The following is a 21,163-nucleotide window of genomic DNA, read 5'->3' as shown; positions in this document are numbered from 1 at the left end:
CTACAGCTCATTTCTACATAAAACTGTACTCACTGGACCTGAGACTATTTTTACATTTTTTTTTTTTTAAAGCAAAGGGTCGTCTCACACCAAGTATAGACTTTTTCATTTATTATGGCTTACTGTTTATTGTATTTTTTTTTTTTTAAATGTTGAAACATTTTCATTATTTCTTAAGCCATTTCTTGACATGTGCCTAAGACTTTTACACAGTACTGTATATAAAGACTTTCTGATGATGATAACTCATTGAAAGGATTTATAAATTTCCATCGCAGGACCTGTATATGGAGTGTCAGATACTGAATAGTTCATTATTTATTTGTGTCTTTGAGGTTCCTGTAAATATTTGATGGCATACACAGGTATACAGGAAATATGATTATTTTTCAATAACAGCACATCCTGAAATGTTTTATTCCGCTTATACCACACCAGTTGTCCATTTTTGTTCTGGAGTGTCAGCAAAACAAAGTTAGCTATTTATAGCTAACTTAGTTTATAGCTCAGTTTGGGATTCGAACCTGCAGTTGATTGAGGCCGTTCTATCTGGAGTTTGCATGTTCTCCTTGTATTTGTGTGGGCTTCCTCCAACAGTCCAGAGACCTGCAGATTAGGTCAGTTGGCGACTTGAAATTGCCCATAGGTGTGAATGGCTGCGTCTTAGACCCACGACAGATCGGAACCCGTCCAGGGTAAACCCTGCCGTTAGCACAGCGTCGCTAGGATTGGCTCCAGCTTCACCCGTGACCCACAATAGGATAATCAGTATAGAACATGGATGGATGGATGGATGGATGGACTAAAAATTTTTCGACTGTATAAGTTGCTTCATCAATACTTTGACCAAACAGAATCCAGAATTCATCAGTGCTGTGGTATAAATCTCATAAAATACTAAATTCTTTGATAATTCAAAACAGATTTTCATTTTTATATTGGTCTCTTTGTACATGATGTATCTCAGATGTGTGCTAAAATAAAAATAATACATTGGGTGAAAGTTTTTTTTTCCCCCCTACAAGAATATACTCCTTTTACACTTTATCAGTTATAAAATATGCATTAATAAGTAAATTAAAAACTGCAAACGGTTTGTTTTAATTCCAACGCCTCACAGGGCGACACGGTGGTGTAGTGGTTAGCACAGTCGCCTCACAGCAAGAAGGTTCCGGGTTCGAACCCAGCGGCTGGTGAGGGCCTTTCTGTGTGGAGTTTGGATGTTATCCCCGTGTCCGCGTGGGTTTCCTCTGGGTGCTCCGGTTTCCCTCACAGTCCAAAGACATGCGGTTAGGTTAATATGGGACGGCCTTGGGCTGAGATGCCCTTGAGCGAGGCACCCGACTGCTCCCCGGGCGCTGTTAGCATGGCTGCCCACTGCTGTGTGTGTGTGTGTTCACTGCTTCAGATGGGTTAAATGCAGAGAGGAAATTTCACAAGTGTGTAATGAATAAAGTTGTGCTTTCTTTTTTTTCTTTCTTTCTTCGTGTGAAGTTTAAAAAGCGGCTTTTATTTTGAAATGGTCATCACGAACACACTTCCGCATCTAAAATTCACTGGACGCGACTACGCATGCGCACTGTGTCAACCCGGAAGTGCAGGTGGCTCATGTTGTGATTTCTAGTCATGTGTGCGGTCTGTTGATTTTGGAAAATCATGCAGTGTGTGCGGATGTTATGTGCGGCTCACAGATGTGTCCCGAATCTACAGAACACCTGGACAACACCTGGAAAAACTCTTCACTTTGTCAGAAAGGACGTTTGTTGTTTTAAAGACGCGACATCACTTCTGAACCTCAACCTGACACGGTGTTTGTGTTCCTGTTCATCAGGAAGAAAGTGTTGGAGCTGCGGTTCTTCTGCTCAGTTGTTCTTCTGCTCTTCCTGTCGTACCATCCAGCCTCCTCATGATAAAGCGACTTATTTTGAAATCTTAAACTGGTAAGTTAAATAAAAAAGGTTAAAGGTTCTGAGTGCAAAGTTGAATTCTGGGCAAAATGTTCTCTTTCTCTTGCTGTTGGAGTTTCGAGATGTTGCGCTGCTGAACGCACCGTGTGTCCTGTGTGTAAACGTTTTTACGAAATAAAAAGCGTCCCGCATTTTACGGTTTACTTAAGCAATTGAGCAACAATATCACGTGACCATCGTGGGGCTGCTTCTGTAAGATGCTCAGTAAAACCTGCAGCTCATTTCCTTATAAAACTGCACTTGTATGTGTAGAAGGATGTTATTTTCGAAGGCATTTTTATTCAGCATGTGCATGTGCCTAAGACTTGCACTCTATATATGGGTCTGTCTCAGAAACTGGGTACTGTGGGGGCACCCCACTAAATATACTCAGTCAATAAATTATACGGTTTTGAATGATGGTTTTAATTTGAAATAAAACTAAATCTTTGTGAATATTCAGAATTTGGCAAAAATTCTGCAAATTTGTGGAAAAATGGCGGCTTGATCTGGGACATGATAAACAGTCGACTACATCGCATTCCCTTAAAAAGGTTGTAGTCCACTGAAAAGTCTACAGTTATCACTAATTGTATTTTAAGTTGTAACTTTATACACCTAAGGATTGGTGCGCTCACAGAATAATCCTAACCGTAATAAAACATCACGCAAAATATTTCATCACCGTCGTAACTCCATTTTCCGCAAACCCAAAACCAATACGATCGTGTGTTTTGATCTAAACGGAAAGCCTCAGGGTCGAGGTCACTACCTCACCAAAAGTAGAAACTTAAAATCACTACGCCATATAAACATTTAGCTATAAATCTGCAATTCTGTTTTTTAAAACGAAAGCTGAAAGTTAGGTATAGAATATGTTTCTTACAGAATATGTTACGATGGTAGCTGGTCTTATATGAATTTCTGAGCTATAAAATGAGTTGTGGTCTATTTTTTACCGTAGCGTGTTATTTGTGTGCGGGGAAGGACACACATTAACAATTTGCATGTGTAGAATGGAATTTTCCACTCCAGCAGTTAGAAGTTGATCGTGCTTCCATTTGCGGTCTTTCTGTTACGCGGGTGATCTGTTCGGACGTTATCGCTGAAAAGGTGAGTTTTGACAGTTTTGTTTTAGTCTTGCAGTATAAGGCAATAGAATGTTTCTTTTTCATCTTACTTTCATATTTCGTAGTGTTTGCGTATTTTTGGCCAATATTTTGCAACCATGGTCAATTTAGATCGAACTTTTGATAGAATCTACGGCCAGTCATTTTGCCCCGCCCCCGCCTCGCGCTCTGTCCAGCGCGGTAGTGATGTCCCGTTGCTCGCGCGCCGCAGCAGAGACCCGCGCGACCTTCAGCCGGTACAGTCGCTGTTCTTTTACCACCGCCGTTATTCTCATCTTTCCGGTGTGTTCTTGATTTTTCCATTGTGTCCTATTTCACCATATCAAATCCCCAAAATGTATCATATTATTCATATTTAACTGAAAAATCAATTCAGTCATCATAACTTGGCATTTTTAACCCAAGCAATCAAAAAGAGGAAATTTATTCAATATTTTCACTCATCTTTGAAGGAGGGGCTTTAATTCTTCATGATGGAGTTATTTTATATGGAAATCAATTTTACAAAAGCATCTCATCTCATTATCTCTAGTCGCTTTATCCTGTTCTACAGGGTCGCAGGCAAGCTGGAGCCTATCCCAGCTGACTACGGGCGAAAGGCGGGGTACACCCTGGACAAGTCGCCAGGTCATCACAGGGCTGACACATAGACACAGACAACCATTCACACTCACATTCACACCTACGCTCAATTTAGAGTCACCAGTTAACCTAACCTGCATGTCTTTGGACTGTGGGGGAAACCGGAGCACCCGGAGGAAACCCACGCGGACACGGGGAGAACATGCAAACTCCGCACAGAAAGGCCCTCACCGGCCACGGGGCTCGAACCCGGACCTTCTTGCTGTGAGGCGACAGCGCTAACCACTTCACCACCGTGCCGCCACAAAAGCATTTGAATTGTAATAAAAAAAATGTTCCACAGTGGAGGCCAGATAAAGCAAGATACTATCTTTATTCTTATTAAACATGACAAAAAAAACATTGAGTGTTAGGTAAATGCAAAAAAAAAAAAAAAGTAAAATTAGAAAATTTATTTTTTGACCATAATGTCCCAAATGAGAGACCCGTTTCTGAGATGGACCCGTACACACACACACACACACACACACACACACACACCAGTTGGGGGTCGCGCCTGGAGGATGCTCTGGACTCTTGCAGTGGTGCTTTTGTGGCTGGGGCTGCGGTTGACTTGCTGACTTTGGGGCTGCGGTTGTCGTGAATGGTTTTGCGCTCGGGTTTCCGTCGGTGGGGGTTTAGCTATAGCATCAACGAAGCTGACTTCATGTTAAAACTGTTAATGTTATAGTCAGGCTGTCTGTTGTTGCCCAAATGAGGATGAGTCTGGCTCCTCTCGAGGTTTCTTCCTCATGTCATCTGAGGGAGTTTTTCCTTGCCACCGTCGCCACAGGCTTGCTCATTGGGGATAGATTAGGGATAAAATTAGCTCATGTTTTAAGTCGTTCAAATTCTATAAAGCTGCTTTGCGACAATGTTTATTGTTAAAAGCGCTATACAAATAAACTTGACTTGACACATATGACGGAACACAAATAAAACAGAAAATTTAAGACATTTATGATCAGATCATTTTAAAAAGTAAAAGTTGAAAACATTTAATGACTTGAATTATTTATTTGATATGATTATTAGTGCATTAGATGAATATATACTAGGGCTGTAACGATACACCCAACTCACGATTCGATTCGTATCGCGATTTTTGACCCACGATTCGATACACCCACGATTTTTTTTTAAATGTATTTTTAAAGTAGTAAATTTGACTTATAACAAATAATTCAGACCACTGCAGAGAATGAGTAATATGTATGCAAAAATGAACAAATGTATATCCAAAGACTGTTTTATTTCTCAAAATAATACTGTTGAGCCAGAAGCTCTGTTTTTTTCGGTTCTGAAAAAGTCATTTTTCCAAATCGTGTAAATCCGTTAAGTTTTTTTTTTTTTTTTTTGGGGGGGAGTGGCTCTCTCACTGTCTCACTCTCATAGGGCCAATGATTTTCTGTGATCGCGGAAAACAGATGGAAATTACGGAATTTTTATGGTGAAACATTGCTCGCGTGTCAAAATGTAACTGCCGCAGAAGGCTTCCGCCCAAGCAGACATGCCTTCAGTGTTGCCAGATATTGCTAACATTTTCCACCCCAAAATATGTTCAAAACCAGCCAAAAAGCACCTAAACCCGCCCAATCTGGCAACACTGCATGCCTTTCCGGTCAAGTGATTGTGATTGGCTTGTGGCACACCTAGCCAGCCAATGAGCTGCTTGTTTACAGATTCGCTCCCCGCATCGCAACCAGAATGGCAACCGCTTAAAAGAAATGAATGCTCTGCCAGTGGCGAGTGTGGATGTTGCGTGACTCGCAGAAGATTGTCGCAGGTCAGCGAAAAAACGACTTACTAATAGATATAAAAAAATAAAAGTCATTTAAGTAAGTTTAAAATGTAATTTAAATAAAAAGTAAAGTATTCATAAATTGAAGTTTGGAAGCACCTCTGTTTTTGGGCTGAGGAGAAGTCTGAAAGGGTGTACCGCGATTCTGCCTTCTTGTATCGCGACACGGATCGTGGCTCTGCGTATCGCGATTTCGATTTCGATGCGCATATTGTTACAGCCCTAATACATACCTACTTGCTTAGTTGATTAGAACCATTAGAGCTTTTTCTTCCTAAACTTTTCACCTACACTATTTTCTGAAAATAAGCAATGATGGGATGTTTGATGAAGCAGAGTTACTGTTACCGCACTGAAGCGCAGGACACTTTTTATCCATTTATGGTTATGTTTAACTTATGGGGGATATCTGAAACAGGTTAGTTCTTGTTATCAGTTGCGTTTTTACAGCTATAAATAATCGTTCACTCAACAGCCTGTTTAATTTTTTCTTTTGAAGCTAATCAGACAAAAATCACATATCGTCATAGTACTGAGTCGTAAGTCGGAAATCGGAGAAGCCATCCATCCTGAAGACTTTTTCCCATGGTGGAAAACCTATTGACTGTTACAGTATGCTGATATTGGAGAGTCCAGTTTAATCTACTTACAACCCCGATTCCAAAAAAGTTGGGACAAAGTAGAAATTGTAAACAAAAATGGAATGCAATGATGTGGAAGTTTCAAAATTCCATATTTTATTCAAAATAGAACATAGATGACATATCAAATGTTTAAACTGAGAAAATGTATCATTTAAAGAGAAAAATTAGGTGATTTTAAATTTCATGACAACAACACATCTCAAAAAAGTTGGGACAAGGCCATGTTTACCACTGTGAGACATCCCCTTTTCTCTTTACAACAGTCTGTAAACGTCTGGGGACTGAGGAGACAAGTTGCTCAAGTTTAGGGATAGGAATGTTAACCCATTCTTGTCTAATGTAGGATTCTAGTTGCTCAACTGTCTTAGGTCTTTTTTGTCGTATCTTCCGTTTTATGATGCGCCAAATGTTTTCTATGGGTGAAAGATCTGGACTGCAGGCTGGCCAGTTCAGTACCCGGACCCTTCTTCTATGCAGCCATGATGCTGTAATTGATGCAGTATGTGGTTTGGCATTGTCATGTTGGAAAATGCAAGGTCTTCCCTGAAAGAGACGTCGTCTGGATGGGAGCATATGTTGCTCTAGAACCTGGATATACCTTTCAGCATTGATGGTGTCTTTCCAGATGTGTAAGCTGCCCATGCCACACGCACTAATGCAACCCCATACCATCAGAGATGCAGGCTTCTGAACTGAGCGCTGATAACAACTTGGGTCGTCCTTCTCCTCTTTAGACCGAATGACACTGCGTCCCTGATTTCCATAAAGAACTTAAAATTTTGATTCGTCTGACCACAGAACAGTTTTCCACTTTGCCACAGTCCATTTTAAATGAGCCTTGGCCCAGAGAAGACGTCTGCGCTTCTGGATCATGTTTAGATATGGCTTCTTCTTTGAACTATAGAGTTTTAGCTGGCAACAGCGGATGGCACGGTGAATTGTGTTCACAGATAATGTTCTCTGGAAATATTCCTGAGCCCATTTTGTGATTTCCAATACAGAAGCATGCCTGTATGTGATGCAGTGCCGTCTAAGGGCCCGAAGATCACGGGCACCCAGTATGGTTTTCCGGCCTTGACCCTTACGCACAGACATTCTTCCAGATTATCTGAATCTTTTGATGATATTATGCACTGTAGATGATGATATGTTCAAACTCTTTGCAATTTTACACTGTGGAACTCCTTTCTGATATTGCTCCACTATTTGTCGGCGCAGAATTAGGGGGATTGGTGATCCTCTTCCCATCTTTACTTCTGAGAGCCGCTGCCACTCCAAGATGCTCTTTTTATACCCAGTCATGTTAATGACCTATTGCCAATTGACCTAATGAGTTGCAATTTGGTCCTCCAGCTGTTCCTTTTTTGTACCTTTAACTTTTCCAGCCTCTTATTGCCCCTGTCCCAACTTTTTTGAGATGTGTTGCTGTCATGAAACTTCAAATGAGCCAATATTTGGCATGAAATTTCAAAATGTCTCACTTTTGACATTTGATATGTTGTCTGTATTCTATTGTGAATACAATATCAGTTTTTGAGATTTGTAAATTATCGTATCCCTGTACGAATGGAGCAAGAGTCTGGTTCACATTGCCGGCAGTAAGTCAGACCTGTTCCCAGTGCATGTTGGATTCTGGCACGGCTGCCCTTTGTCACCGGTTCTGTTCATAATTTTTATGGACAGAATTTCTAGGTGCAGCCAGGGGCCGGAAGGAATCCTCTTTGGGAACCACAGGATTTCATCTCTGCTTTTTGCAGATGGTGTTGTCCTGTTGGCTTCTTCAAACCAGGACCTCCAGCATGCACTGGGGCGGTTTGCAGTTGAGTGTGAAGCGGCTGGGATGAGAATCAGCACCTCCAAGTCCGAGGCCATGGTTCTCGACCGGAAGAGGGTGGCTTGCCCTCTTCAGGTTGGTGGAGAAGTCCTGCCTCAAGTGGAGGAGTTTAAGTATCTCGGGATCTTGTTCACGAGTGAGGGAAGGATGGAGCGTGAGATCGACAGGCGGATCGGTGCAGCCTCCGCAGTGATGCGGTTGCTTTACTGGTCCATCGTGGTGAAGAAGGAGCTGAGCCAAAAGGCGAAGCTCTCAATTTACCGGTCAATCTGTGTTCTGACTCTCACCTATGGTCATGAGCTTTGGGTAATGACCGAAAGAACAAGATTGCGGATACAAGCGGCCGAAATGAGTTTCCTTCGCAGGGTGGCTGGGCACTCCCTTAGGGTGAGAAGCACAGTCACTCGGGAGGAGCTCGGAGTAGAGCCGCTGCTCCTCCACATCGAGAGGAATCAGCTGAGGTGGCTCGGGCATCTTTTTCAGATGCCTCCTGGATGCCTCCCTGGGGAGGTGTTCCAGGCATGTCCCCCTGGGAAGAGGCCCCGGGGAAGACCCAGGACACGCTGGAGGGACTATGTCTCTCGGCTGGCCTGGGAACGCCTCGGTGTTCTTCCCGAGGAGCTGGCCGAGGTGTCTGGGGAAAGGGAAGTTTGGGCTTCCATGCTTTAGACTGCTGCCTCCGCGACCCAGTCCCGGATAAAGCGGAAGAAGACGAGACGAGTAAATTATTGCATTCCGTTTTTATTTACAATTTGTACTTTGTCCCAACTTTTTTGGAATCGGGGTTGTATTATTTAGATTAGATGATGTGGAGCGTCCGCTGTGGTCGGAACAGTGGTGACGCCTCAAGCTGAGCTCCTGTTTCTACTTAATTTCTAATGCAGTGATCTGTAACTATTGAAAAGTCAGAAACGCTCAGACGAGACTAATCTAATCCCACCTCCCCTCTGTATCGTTTTTTACCCCCAACTTTAGTGATCAGATGTTTGCGTTGGACACTCGGAAGCTTCAGGAAAAATACATAGAGCTGCAGAGATCTCTCCATCCTGACAACTTCAGCCAGAAATCACAGGTACTACTGAGTTTTTCACATCACATTGACTGACTTGGGGTATTTCTCAATGTCAGGAGTAGGATGGGACCTTACAATTCGGGTCCTTCAGACGCTAGGGAGGTGTACACGTCATTTAAAAGGTCCTGCCTTGTCCGGGGATGCATGCACGCGTCCTTGAAAATTCTCGGAATGAAGAATTTGAGGGATCCTAGACGTTGGAAAAGTCGTTCAGCAGGATTTAATGAAGTGTCGTTCTTGAAATGCAGACGTTATGGATCCTTTGTTGATGTTCAGAAACAGCCAGAAAGTTTTACTTTCCAGTAAGTGCTGCTGGAGAGTGAGTAACACTGCCCTCTGCTGCCGGGATGGGGAATTACAATCAAGATTGAATACAGTATCTTTTTTTTAAGCGTTGTACAGTTTGTAGAAAACTTTTTTTTTTTAGACACAGTGATTATTTCACACTTCACTCTGAGGAGTCTCAGTTCTTCATGGCAAGATATTTGGACGACATCTGTTCTACTACACCCCAAAGGTTTACCACACCCCATTGGATTCAGATTTCCATGTCACGTCCATGGAATCGAGTTAAGACGTGGCGGATGCCCTTATAAGGTCAGTAAATTGTGGCCAAAAAGGGATAAACATGATCAGCAGTGATACTCGGGCAATCTGTGGCATTCGAACATGTTATAATTGGGATCAGAGGCCCGAGAAAATATTCCTCACACCATTACACAACTACCACCAGCTTGAAATGGTTCAACAGGGCAGGCATTCTTCTGATCAACGAGGCGTTTCTGCATGCGGAACTTATTTCTCGCACCATCCTGCATGAAAATCCCAGGAGATCATCACGGCTTGACGAATAAACGATTTCCAATAGCGTTCGACTACCTGCTGATAACAGTCCCAGAGCGCTTGCGGTTTATTCCCCCGCCCCCTTATTTGATGGACGGCTAACATCCTCGTACAGTTTCTGAAAGACTACGCACTCGTGACTTTCTGGACTTTTTTTCAGACGAGTTCTGAAGCGTCTCGATTCCCCAGGCGACTCATTTTCTATAAAAAGCAGTGAGTGCAGCGTAGTGATCATGCAAGCAAAACTTGTGACCTTTTTGTAAAATCATTCTGAGGTCTGAGAACCACAGAAGACCTCCGTTATTGGTACAGACAGGTTTGACAAACCCAGACGGCAGAAACGGTTCTCGTCGTCCTGCTCATCCCTGCATTTCCTTCACATTATTCTTCCTGACATCCGTCTCTCGCCTCGTCCTCGCTCCGGAGAGAGCCGACTAACTCCCTCGTGGTCCCGCTGCCATTACCCAAACATGGAGACACCTGAGAAAGATGAAGAAAAATCCAATTATCATCGTGGTCGAGGACTCGTGATTCGAGAGAGAGAGAGAGCAGCTGGGTGCTTTGGGATTGTTCTGAAATTGTGTGATCGTTGTGAATCACTAGGTGTGAGCAAAATGTGAGCGTTGTACCGTAGATTACTTTTTTTTCCCCTTTTACAAAAGAGCACTTTCCTTTTGACACCCTGTGTTTGCCTGCTGAGCTGTTTTTAACTCCGATTTTGAGCACAGTGAGATGTAGTTCATTAATTTGATGATTTTTTTTTTTTTTTTGGTTACAGACAGAACAGAGATATTCTGAAGAGCAATCAGGTTTGGTAAACAAAGCCTACAGGACTCTGCAGAAACCTCTTACACGTAGCGTCTATTTGGTAAGAAAACTGAGATTTTTTTTTTTTAATTATTATTTTTTTACTATCTACAAAACTAAAGTAGCTTCCTGCAGCATGACATTGAGCCAAGAAAACCTTTTAAAAAAGTGTAACAAATAAGTTTGTTTGGAAATTCAATCACAAACTTTATCTCATCTCATTATCTGTAGCCGCTTTATCCTGTTCTACAGGGTCGCAGGCGAGCTGGAGCCTATCCCAGCTGACTACGGGCGAAAGGCGGGGTACACCCTGGACAAGTCGCCAGGTCATCACAGGGCTGACACATAGACACAGACAACCATTCACACTCACATTCACACCTACGCTCAATTTAGAGTCACCAGTTAACCTAACCTGCATGTCTTTGGACTGTGGGGGAAACCGGAGCACCCGGAGGAAACCCACGCGGACACGGGGAGAACATGCAAACTCCACACAGAAAGGCCCTCGCCGGCCCCGGGGCTCGAACCCGGACCTTCTTGCTGTGAGGCGACAGCGCTAACCACTACACCACCGTGCCGCCCACAAACTTTATCGTATAAAATAATGGTGCTATTTATACCAGGGATGAGTTTTTATTTTTATTTTTTTGCCAAGGACACGTTTCCAGAGTTCAAACATTTTCCTGGCCCCTTATGATTGCACACAAATTTGTTTTTATGAGGCACTTTCGGCACTACTTTTGAGAAGCACAGCATAATACGACTGGAACCCGAAGCTCACGAGCTACCTACACACAGCTTATGAACTTTGGTTCATTTGCTGCACAAATAAAATGAAGAAGAAGCCGCCTTTATTTATCACATGTACAGTTAGGTCCATATATATTTGGACACTGATACAAATTTTGTTTTTTTTTTACCTGTTTACTGAAACATATTCAAGTTATAGTGATATAATGGACATAAAGTCCAGACTTTCAGCTTTCATTTGAGGGTATCCACATTAAAACTGGATGAAGGGTTTAGGAGTTTCAGCTCCTTAACATGTGCCACCCTGTTTTTAAAGGGACCAAAAGTAATTGGACAATTGACTCAAAGGCTATTTCATGGGCAGGTGTGGGCAATTCCTTCGTTATGTCATTCTCAATTAAGCAGATAAAAGGCCTGGAGTTGATTTGAGGTGTGGTGCTTGCATTTGGAAGATTTTGCTGTGAAGAAAACATGCGGTCAAAGGAGCTCTCCATGCAGGTGAAATAAGTCATCCTTAAGCTGCGAAAACAGGAAAAAAAACCATCCGAGAAATTGCTACAATCTCAGAGATGCCTACCCCAAATTTTGAATTTCAGTATTCTTGAAAACATTTTTCAGTATTTTGGAATGACTTTCAGTAACATTAATTTATGCGCATTTCCATTCTAAAGAGGTGTATATACCAATATGTTTAACATTTAAATTATTAAAAAGAACTGTTTTGTGTGAATTGAATAAACAAAACACGAGCAGCCATCTCAACTGAATTTCCACTCAACAAATTTCTAGAGCATACAATAGTGTTCCCTGTTTGCAGACATTACGGTTGACTACCAATCATTGGTATTGACTGTAACTCCTCAAAAGTATTATATTATATTGCCTGGCAAAATGTTCTACCTGTTAACGGATTCTAATAAAATTTAAAAAAATTTCTTATTTCATGCCAAAGAGAGTCCGACATTATTTTAATGTCCCAATATATAAATACTTCAGCATAATGCTTCAGAAGAGACATTGAATAAAATGGCATTTATAATTGTATTTAAAACAGTGGAATGATCAATTTTTTGCCACAATCCCAACAGCACTAATCATAAAATTCTGTTTTTAATCATACTACATGTACATTTGCACTTGCAACACTGAAAAGACTTTGAATTAAAGAAGTACAGCCAGTGTTTGAGATTTCAGTGAATAAAAATCAGACGTAAAAAGAAACTGAATAAGTTTAACTCACATTTCATGGCACTAATTGGCAAGTTCAACTCCAAGCACAGGTCAACCATCACCGCTTCAGCACGGGTCACGCTCCGTGTCTTTTCATCCACACATTTCGTAAAAAACTGCTGGATACCCCCAGATTTACTTTCCGCCTGACTCGCCATTTCAGCATACTCCATATGTTTTTTTGTAGTTGACATGCCGCGTGCAGTCATCGCAACCACCATGAGTGATGTTAATGTCAGTTCTACACAGTTTGCAGTGCGCGTATCCATTGCCCTTTTGACTGGGTGTAATGCACGGCTGTTCTACCGTATCGAAAATAGCGCGAACAAATGTGCGGAATCTGCGCATGTCTCACACAGCATGTGTGGTTGTCGTAAAAATAAATAGCCTAGCCGTGAGTCGCGCATGGATTGAAAAAGTCGCTTGGACATTTAAAAACAACTCGCTGGAATTTTTTAAGACTTTATAATAATTCCGTACAGAATAACACTGTTTGCCGTAACATCGTATTTACGTAACTTTTCCGTACAAAATACGGCCAGTCCGTACTAGCAGGCATCTCTGCAATATTAGGAGTGGCAAAATCTACAGTTTGGTACATCCTGAGAAAGAAAGAAAGCACTGGTGAACTCATCAATGCAAAAAGACCTGGACACTCACAGAAGACAACAGTGGTGGATGATCGCAGAATAATTTCCATGGTGAAGAGAAACCCCTTCACAACAGCCAACCAAATGAACAACACTCTCCAGGAGGTAGGCATATCAATATCCAAATCTACCATAAAGAGAAGACTGCATGAAAGTAAATACAGAGGGTTCACTGCACGGTGCAAGCCACTCATAAGCCTCAAGAATAAAAAGGCTAGATTGGACTTTGCAAAAAAAAAAAAAAACATCTAAAAAAGCCAGCACAGTTCTAGAAGAACATTCTTTGGACAGATGAAACCAAGATCACCCTCTACCAGAATGACGGAAAGAAAAAAGTATGGTGAAGGTGTGGTACAGCTCATGATCCAAAGCATACCACATCATCTGTAAAACACGGCGGAGGCAGTGTGATGGCTTGGGCATGCATGGCTGCCAGTGGCACTGGGTCACTAGTGTTTATTGATGATGTGACACAGGACAGAAGCAGCCGGATGAATTCTGAGGTATTCAGAGACATACTGTGTGCTCAAATCCAGCCAAACTGATTGGTTGGCGTTTCATAATACAGATGGACAATGAGCCAAAACATAAAGCCAAAGCAACCCAGGAGTTTATTAAAGCAAAGAAGTGGAATATTCTTGAATGGCCAAGTCCGTCACCTGATCTCAACCCAATTGAGCAGCGTTTCACTTGTTAAAGACTAAACTTCAGACAGAAAGGCCCACAAACAAACAGCAACTGAAAACCACTGCAGTAAAGGCCTGGCAGAGCATTAAAAAGGAGGAAACACAGCGTCTGGTGATGTCCATGAGTTCAAGACTTCAGGCAGTCATTGCGAACAAAGGGTTTTCAACCAAGCATTAGAAATGAACATTTTATTTACAATTATTTAATTTGTCCAATTACTTTTGAGCCCCTGAAATGAAGGGATTGTGTTTAAAAAATGCTTTAGTTCCTCACATTTTTATGCGATCATTTTGTTCAACCCACTGAATTAAAGCTGAAAGTCTGAACTTCAACTGCATCTGAATTGTTTTGTTCACAATTCATTGTGGTAATGTACAGAACCAAAATTGTTGCCTCTGTCCAAATATTTATGGACCTAACTGTACATCACAGCACATCCCGGATCGTTAGAAAGCCGGGGTCGGAGCAAAGGGTCAGCCGTGATTTAGCGCCCCTGGAGCAGAAAGGGATAAGGGCTCAAAAGTGGTAGCTTGGTGGTGCTGGGGTTTGAACCCTGACCTCCTAAACCTTAAACCAAACCACCTCTGGCTGTAGGTGTGAACAGGGCTGAAGAACATACTCAGAAATCATTTATTTGCTGGTCAGGAATATGACGACTTAAAAAGTGGGGAAAAAGAAAGTGTGGCAGCAGGGGCGTGGTCAAGCGTCAGTTTGCGAATGGAGGGCGGGGCCGGGGAAGGTGAGTGGCAAAGTGATCACACCTGTTGTCAATTGATGTGTATTTGTTAATGCACTCGCATACTGTACATTACTCTTATAGACAATAATCAAAGAAGCTATTCTTGGAATAACACACACACACACACACACACACACACACACACACACACACACACAGACAGCCTTACATACAAACCCTGAGATTGGAGGGTCCCCACCTCAAACAAATATTTCAAGACTGGATTGGGAGCCTTAACGCTTCAGTCCATGTTTGTGATAAAGCTCCTGTGGGCCCCCGCTGTAGAAGTGATCTGCTTTTATTGAGCATCACTCGTGTCGTGTGTCCCTGAGGGTGGAACACTGAAGCACAGACAGGCGGGAAATGATCTACAACAGTCCTTTTTATTAATATTTTAGCTTTCAGCGTAACGTAGGGACTATCTCACACACACGATCTGGTCGGGGGACAGCCACCTCTTCACTCGGTCATCACTGCAACAGAGACACGCATCAGTTGACGACAGGTGTGATCACTTTGCCACTCGTCTTCCCCGGCCCTGCCCCGCCCTCCATTCAAAAACCACCGCTTAACCACGCCCCCACTGCCACATAAACGACCAAACAACAAAAAAAGCATTTACCGTGCATGCGTAGAAACACTAGGGAGCACGCTGTAATATGACCGTGATCAGTAACAGGGTGGTGTAAGGCAGCGATGTTCCAGATATGACCACAGAGTTGATTGTTTTCCCATAACAGCACATCCTGAAGTGTTTTATTCCTCTTCCACCACAGCAATGTCAATGCAAACAGTTTATTTTTATTTATTACATTTGTGCTTAAATATTACCTGTTTGTTTCCTTTAACATCATGGACCATCCAGGAAGCACGCCGGTTCCCGTTCTCACTTTCGTTAGAGCAGCTATAAGCAGTTAGCCTGGGCCCGCCCATCCTAAGTGTGACGCAACACGAGGGCCTGTTGCGAGCTTAATCTGGCCAGGCAAGCTATCTACAGCTCTTCCAAGCTCCCGAAAAATCGGGAGCCAATCAACTTTGAGCATCTCCAACGGCCCTGGGTAGAGGCGTGTTCAAGGCAGTGACGTAGTAGAACTGCGACCGGAAGCCATAGATTGTTTACAGAATCTATGCCAGAAGCGCTTCATTCACTAGAAACATTACGAACATGGAGCAAGCTCTCATTGAAAACGGAGCAAAGAGCAGCCCTGGAGGTATTTATTGAAAGGAAGGACGTTTTCGCCTTGCTCCCGACCGGCTTCGGTAAGAGTTTAATCTACCAGTTAGCCCCGTCGCGTCGCATACGTCAGAGGAAAGAGTGATGTGATTGGTTTAAGCTTCGTCACAGCCTTTTCTGGCTTTGACCAGTAGCAAACTGAGGCATTTCAGGGAGGCGGGTCAACCACGCGCTTTGGGAAACGGTTGGGCTTAATATCTTTGCCAGACCAAATGCTCGCAGAGCTTTGAAGTCGCGTTAGCCAGACTAATAAGCAGTCCCCCCCCCCATCTTGAAGTCAATACCCTCCTTCTCCTTCCCTTCTTCTCCTCCTCGTCGTTAGGCGTCACCAAAGCAGATAATATCCCTCCATCTCCCCTTGTCCTCTGTATCTTTTTCACCGTACCATTTTACGGTTTTCTACCGAGAAGCCGCAAAAACCAAAAAGTCATCCTCCCAGAACATGTCCGCTCTGACACTCGAGACTCCTTCCATCAACTTTAAATATAAACGTCTCCTTGCAGAAAACTTCAGCATACGACAGGCAACAACGATAGGTTTATTGTTTGTCCGAGATCACATGACGTCTGCTGTACAAGTCCCCATGTATGATTTGGTTACTATAGACCCTTTTCAGTCACGTGACCTTCGTAAATGCGACCGCCATTTTGGACATGTAGTGGACTTCGGCTCGAATCAGTTTGAATGCGAGGAAGGCGACAAACGAAAAACATAAAAGAAAAAGGAGCGAGATGCAGAAAACACCTTCACTATCCAGCGACGTAGGGCATTTAGAGGGCGAGCAGAGGGAGAGGTATTTGCAAAAATTGAGGTTAGCAGGCTTAAAGAACGACGTTTACCTGCTTCCACCAGGATTGTTCACTGACGTACGGAAGTACACGAAGCCCTCGTCTTTACCTGACTTCGGCCCACATGATCTGTATACCTATGTCGTTAAAAACCCATCGCCATACACGCCAACGTCCGAGGTTCCGGAGTGCGCTCCGGCTTGCTCCAGGAGTGCTCCGGTCGAGGTTCCGGAGCGTGCTCTGGCTTGCTCCAGAGCAAGCCGGAGCGCGCTGCTTAATTTGAGGGCAACCTCGGCCGGAGTGTGCTCTGGAACCTCGGCCGGAGCACTCCGGGAGCAAGCCGGCGCGCGCTGCTTAATTTGAGGGAGAGCAAGCCGGAGCGCGCTCCGGAACCTCGGACGTTGGCTCCGGCAGCTATTTATACTGGATCCGGTGTAAATAGCTGCCGGATCATAATTACAGTAAACTAGTAAATACAGTAAAGGAAAAACGAGACTGGAAGGTTTTAACAGTCATCCAAATGACTGAACGTAAACATTGCTACAGTAACATACTAGATACTCGTTGCCATTAGCTAGTCAACAATAGCTACTACAGAAGAACAAAGAGGTTACAATGGGTTATTTTAGCCTATTTGGTTACACACTCGCCGCCACAGAATGTTAACAGCAATGTAATGCCTTTTCTGGCTAATTTTATTCGTCTTACCTCCAACAAAGTGGTCACTACACAAGCGTTGGTATGCCGAGGGCTGCCAATCTGTTAATGGCCGCTATCCATCTTCTCCGTCGGGATCCGATAAAATGATAAACCTTGCCTTGTTTGTTGGTGGTTACTACATCCAGGTGCACAACAATATAGTGGCATGATGGAAGTCTTGCTGAAAGTAAAAACTTTCTTTGCTGCCGTTCCTCAATGTTGGCTGTGGTAAACTACTGGTAGTACACGTCCAAAATGGCGGCCGCGTTTGTCGTGACGTCACGTGAAAAGGGTCCATAGAAACGATAAGTCATTAATGTAAACGTTGCCATCAGAGCTGCTGCTGGTCTTCTGACCAATCAGATTTCAGAATTCAACACTGCTGTGGTATGAAAGTCATTTTGGGTTAAATTATTTACTGCTAATTAATCGCAGTTGCAGTTGCGAGGAATCGAGTTGGATGAAGGTACAGACTCTGCAGCAGATCCAGCCTTGCTGCTAAAGGTCATGGAGGTCAACGAGAAGCTGGCGGAGACTCAGAGCCTCGATGAGGTCAACGCTGTTGGGCAGGAAGTGCAAGGTGTGCACCGCAACACAGTAAAAAGAGCACACGCGCATTGCTACACCCACACGTAGGCCTTGTTTATTTGACTCCTCATACACGCTTCATAGAAATACTCAAGGATTCATTTTCATTTTTGCTCTTTTGCATAAAAGGAGGGGGAAAGCAAAAAACCCTCCATTGTGCTCTGGCATTCCTGTTCATTGAAGCGAGCGTACCACGATGCTGTAAATACACATTGTTTGTTTGTTTCTTTCCTCCTCCAGTGACACTGAAAAACCTGACTGAACAGATGAATGCATCGTTAAACAAAGGTATCCTCCTAGTTTCCTCTTCATTCCTCGTGAGTTTACTATCGGTGAACGCTGCCAAGGCTGGAGCGCGTTTCCTTGACTCATGGGAGAAAGTGTTTGTTTTTGTTTTGTGAAAAACATTTATTTAGGTTTTTTTTTTTCTCTCCTAACCCTGATTTTCTCAGGGGACCTGCAGTCAGCGAGAGAGATCCTGACTCAAATGAAATACTTTGCAAATCTGGAAGAGAAGGTGAAGGAGAAGCTGAGGGAGAACATGTGATGTGGAGGAGATTGAATGTTGGATATGTGCTAAATTAAAGTCTGTGTTTGATTAATCCGTGTGGTCGTTTTGTGCCGTTTCATCTCACAGTGGATCATTCTGAGAATTGTGATCCAGTCATTACAAATATTTCTGGCCAACTGAAATCGCAGAAATATTAAATCTGCCTTTAATGCTGAAAAATTCATGAAAGGGTTCCACAGAAACACCATTAACAGAATTGAGCAATTACGCAAACTTTAACTGTAGTAACCACATACTTACTGCCGATTAAACGTGTAACCGAATACGAATATATTATTCAAAATGTTCTAAACTGATACAGATATGAAAAGGTGGTGTACTTTGTTTTTGTTTAGAATATGGATGGATGGATAGTTGGATGCTTGATGGATGGATGATTGCTGGATAGATGAATGATGGATGGAGGATTGGTAGACAATTGATAGATGATTGATAGCTAGCTAGATGGATGATTAGTTGATTGATTTCTTTATTCTGAACAGTAAAGAAGAAAGATGAAATAAAAAATGCAATAATCAAAACATCATAAACAGAATAGCGTAGCCACAAGGCAGTAACATAATGTTCTGATAGATGGATGATATTCGATAGATAGATAGATAGATAGATAGATAGATAGATAGATGATTGATGGCTGGATGGATGGATGATAGATGATTGATAGATAGATGGATGGATGATTGATTGATAGATGGATGATTGATTGATGGATGGATGGATGATTGCTGGATAGATGAATGATGGATGGATGATTGATTGATGGATGGATGGATGGATGGATTGATTGCTGGATAGATGAATGATGGATGGATGATTGGTAGACAATTGATAGATGATTGATAGCTAGCTAGATGGATGATTAGTTGATTGATAGATGGATGGATTGATTTCTTTATTCTGAACAGTAAAGAAGAAGAAAGATAAAATAAAAAATGCAATAATCAAAACATCATAAACAGAATAGCGTAGCCACAAGGCAGTAACATAATGTTCTGATAGATAGATGATATTCAATAGATAGATAGATGATTGGATGATTGCTGGATAGATGAATGATGGATGGATGGATGATTGGTAGACAATTGATAGATGATTGATAGCTAGCTAGATGGATGATTAGTTGATTGAGAGATGGATGGATGGATTGATTTCTTTATTCTGAACAGTAAAGAAGAAAGATAAAATAAAAAAATGCAATAATCAAAACATCATAAACAGAATAGCGTAGCCACAAGGCAGTAACATAATGTTCTGATAGATGGATGATATTCGATAGATAGATGATTGATGGCTGGATGATAGATGATTGATAGATGGATGGATGATTGCTGGATAGATGAATGATGGATGGATGGATGATTGGTAGACAATTGATAGATGATTGATAGCTAGCTAGATGGATGATTAGTTGATTGATGGATGGATGGATGGATAGATGGATGGATTGATTTCTTTATTCTGAACAGTGAAGAAGGATAAAATAAAAAATGCAATAATCAAAACATCATAAACAAACAGAATAGCATAGCCACAAGGCAGTAACATAATGTTCTGATAGATGGATGATATTCGATAGATAGATTGATAGATGATTGATTGATAGATGGATAGACAGATGGATAGAATGATGGATGGATGGATAGATAGATTGGTTTACTTTATTGAGCCCAAGCTGGGAAATTGTTACAGCAGCAAGTTATGAGACACGCGAAAAGAAAGACAGTGTCCAACATAAAATAGAATTTTGGGGGAAGAATCCCAAGAGCAAGCCGACGATATGATATACAGATAAAAATGGAACGATAAAAAATATATCCTATATAGTACGTGCCTTGTACATGTGAATGTGCATTAACAGTGAATAGTGCTGAAAACAAGAATTGTGATAAATGAAGATAAAAACTGCAAAGGTGGCAGTATTGGTAGATGGATGGATGGATAAATAAATAAAAACAAATAAACTAATGGTGCAAAGTGGCTAATGACGTTAAGCAAATGACAGTAAACAAAGAGCTCTGGCAGTGCAGAAGTTCCAGGAGAACCAGGGTTCGGAACAGGAGTGTAGAGCGGAGAGGTCAGAGTTCTCTCTGTGAGGTGCTTCACAGGACACAGCAACAAGTCAGTCAGTCAAGCAAGCAGGAGTTTTTTACTTTGATGCTGTCAGATATGAAATTTGTGGGACAAGGAAAGACCACGTTAACATTTATCATGAATCTGAATCACTGTGATGTATTTACAGCTTTCATTCGTGAGAATGAGGACAGACGGACTATATAGGTGATGATGAAATTGAGAGTAAGTCTGTGACTGGTCTTCTTGTATTTTGTGTATAGTTATAGCTATGTGTGTATGTATGTACTGTATATATGTATTGTATGTGTGTATATATGCATAACATAAGTATCTGTATACGATTTGATTTGGTTGATATTATACCATGTTGGTATGTCTTGGTATGTTGGTATGTTTTCTTTTTTGTTTGTTGCTTTTGTTTTCTTTTGTATATATAGTTTATTATGGCGGAAA

General features: G+C 42.2%; 1 protein-coding gene across 1 annotated transcript; it reads left to right on the top strand.

Moving 5' to 3' along the window:
• Window positions 1–1,596: 1,596 nt before the first annotated feature.
• hscb (HscB mitochondrial iron-sulfur cluster cochaperone) lies at window positions 1,597–18,668 on the top strand. Its single transcript, XM_060907459.1, has 6 exons — window positions 1,597–1,940; window positions 8,952–9,048; window positions 10,670–10,759; window positions 17,914–18,058; window positions 18,307–18,354; window positions 18,519–18,668. The coding sequence occupies exons 1-6, from the start codon at window positions 1,657–1,659 to the stop codon at window positions 18,611–18,613; spliced, it is 759 nt and encodes a 252-aa protein (XP_060763442.1). The 5' UTR covers window positions 1,597–1,656; the 3' UTR covers window positions 18,614–18,668.
• The last annotated feature ends 2,495 nt before the right edge of the window (window positions 18,669–21,163 follow it).

Source organism: Neoarius graeffei, chromosome 24 (genome assembly GCF_027579695.1).
Source record: "Neoarius graeffei isolate fNeoGra1 chromosome 24, fNeoGra1.pri, whole genome shotgun sequence".
Classification (NCBI taxonomy): Eukaryota; Metazoa; Chordata; class Actinopteri; order Siluriformes; family Ariidae; genus Neoarius; species Neoarius graeffei.
This window is presented reverse-complemented; position numbering and strand designations above follow the sequence as displayed.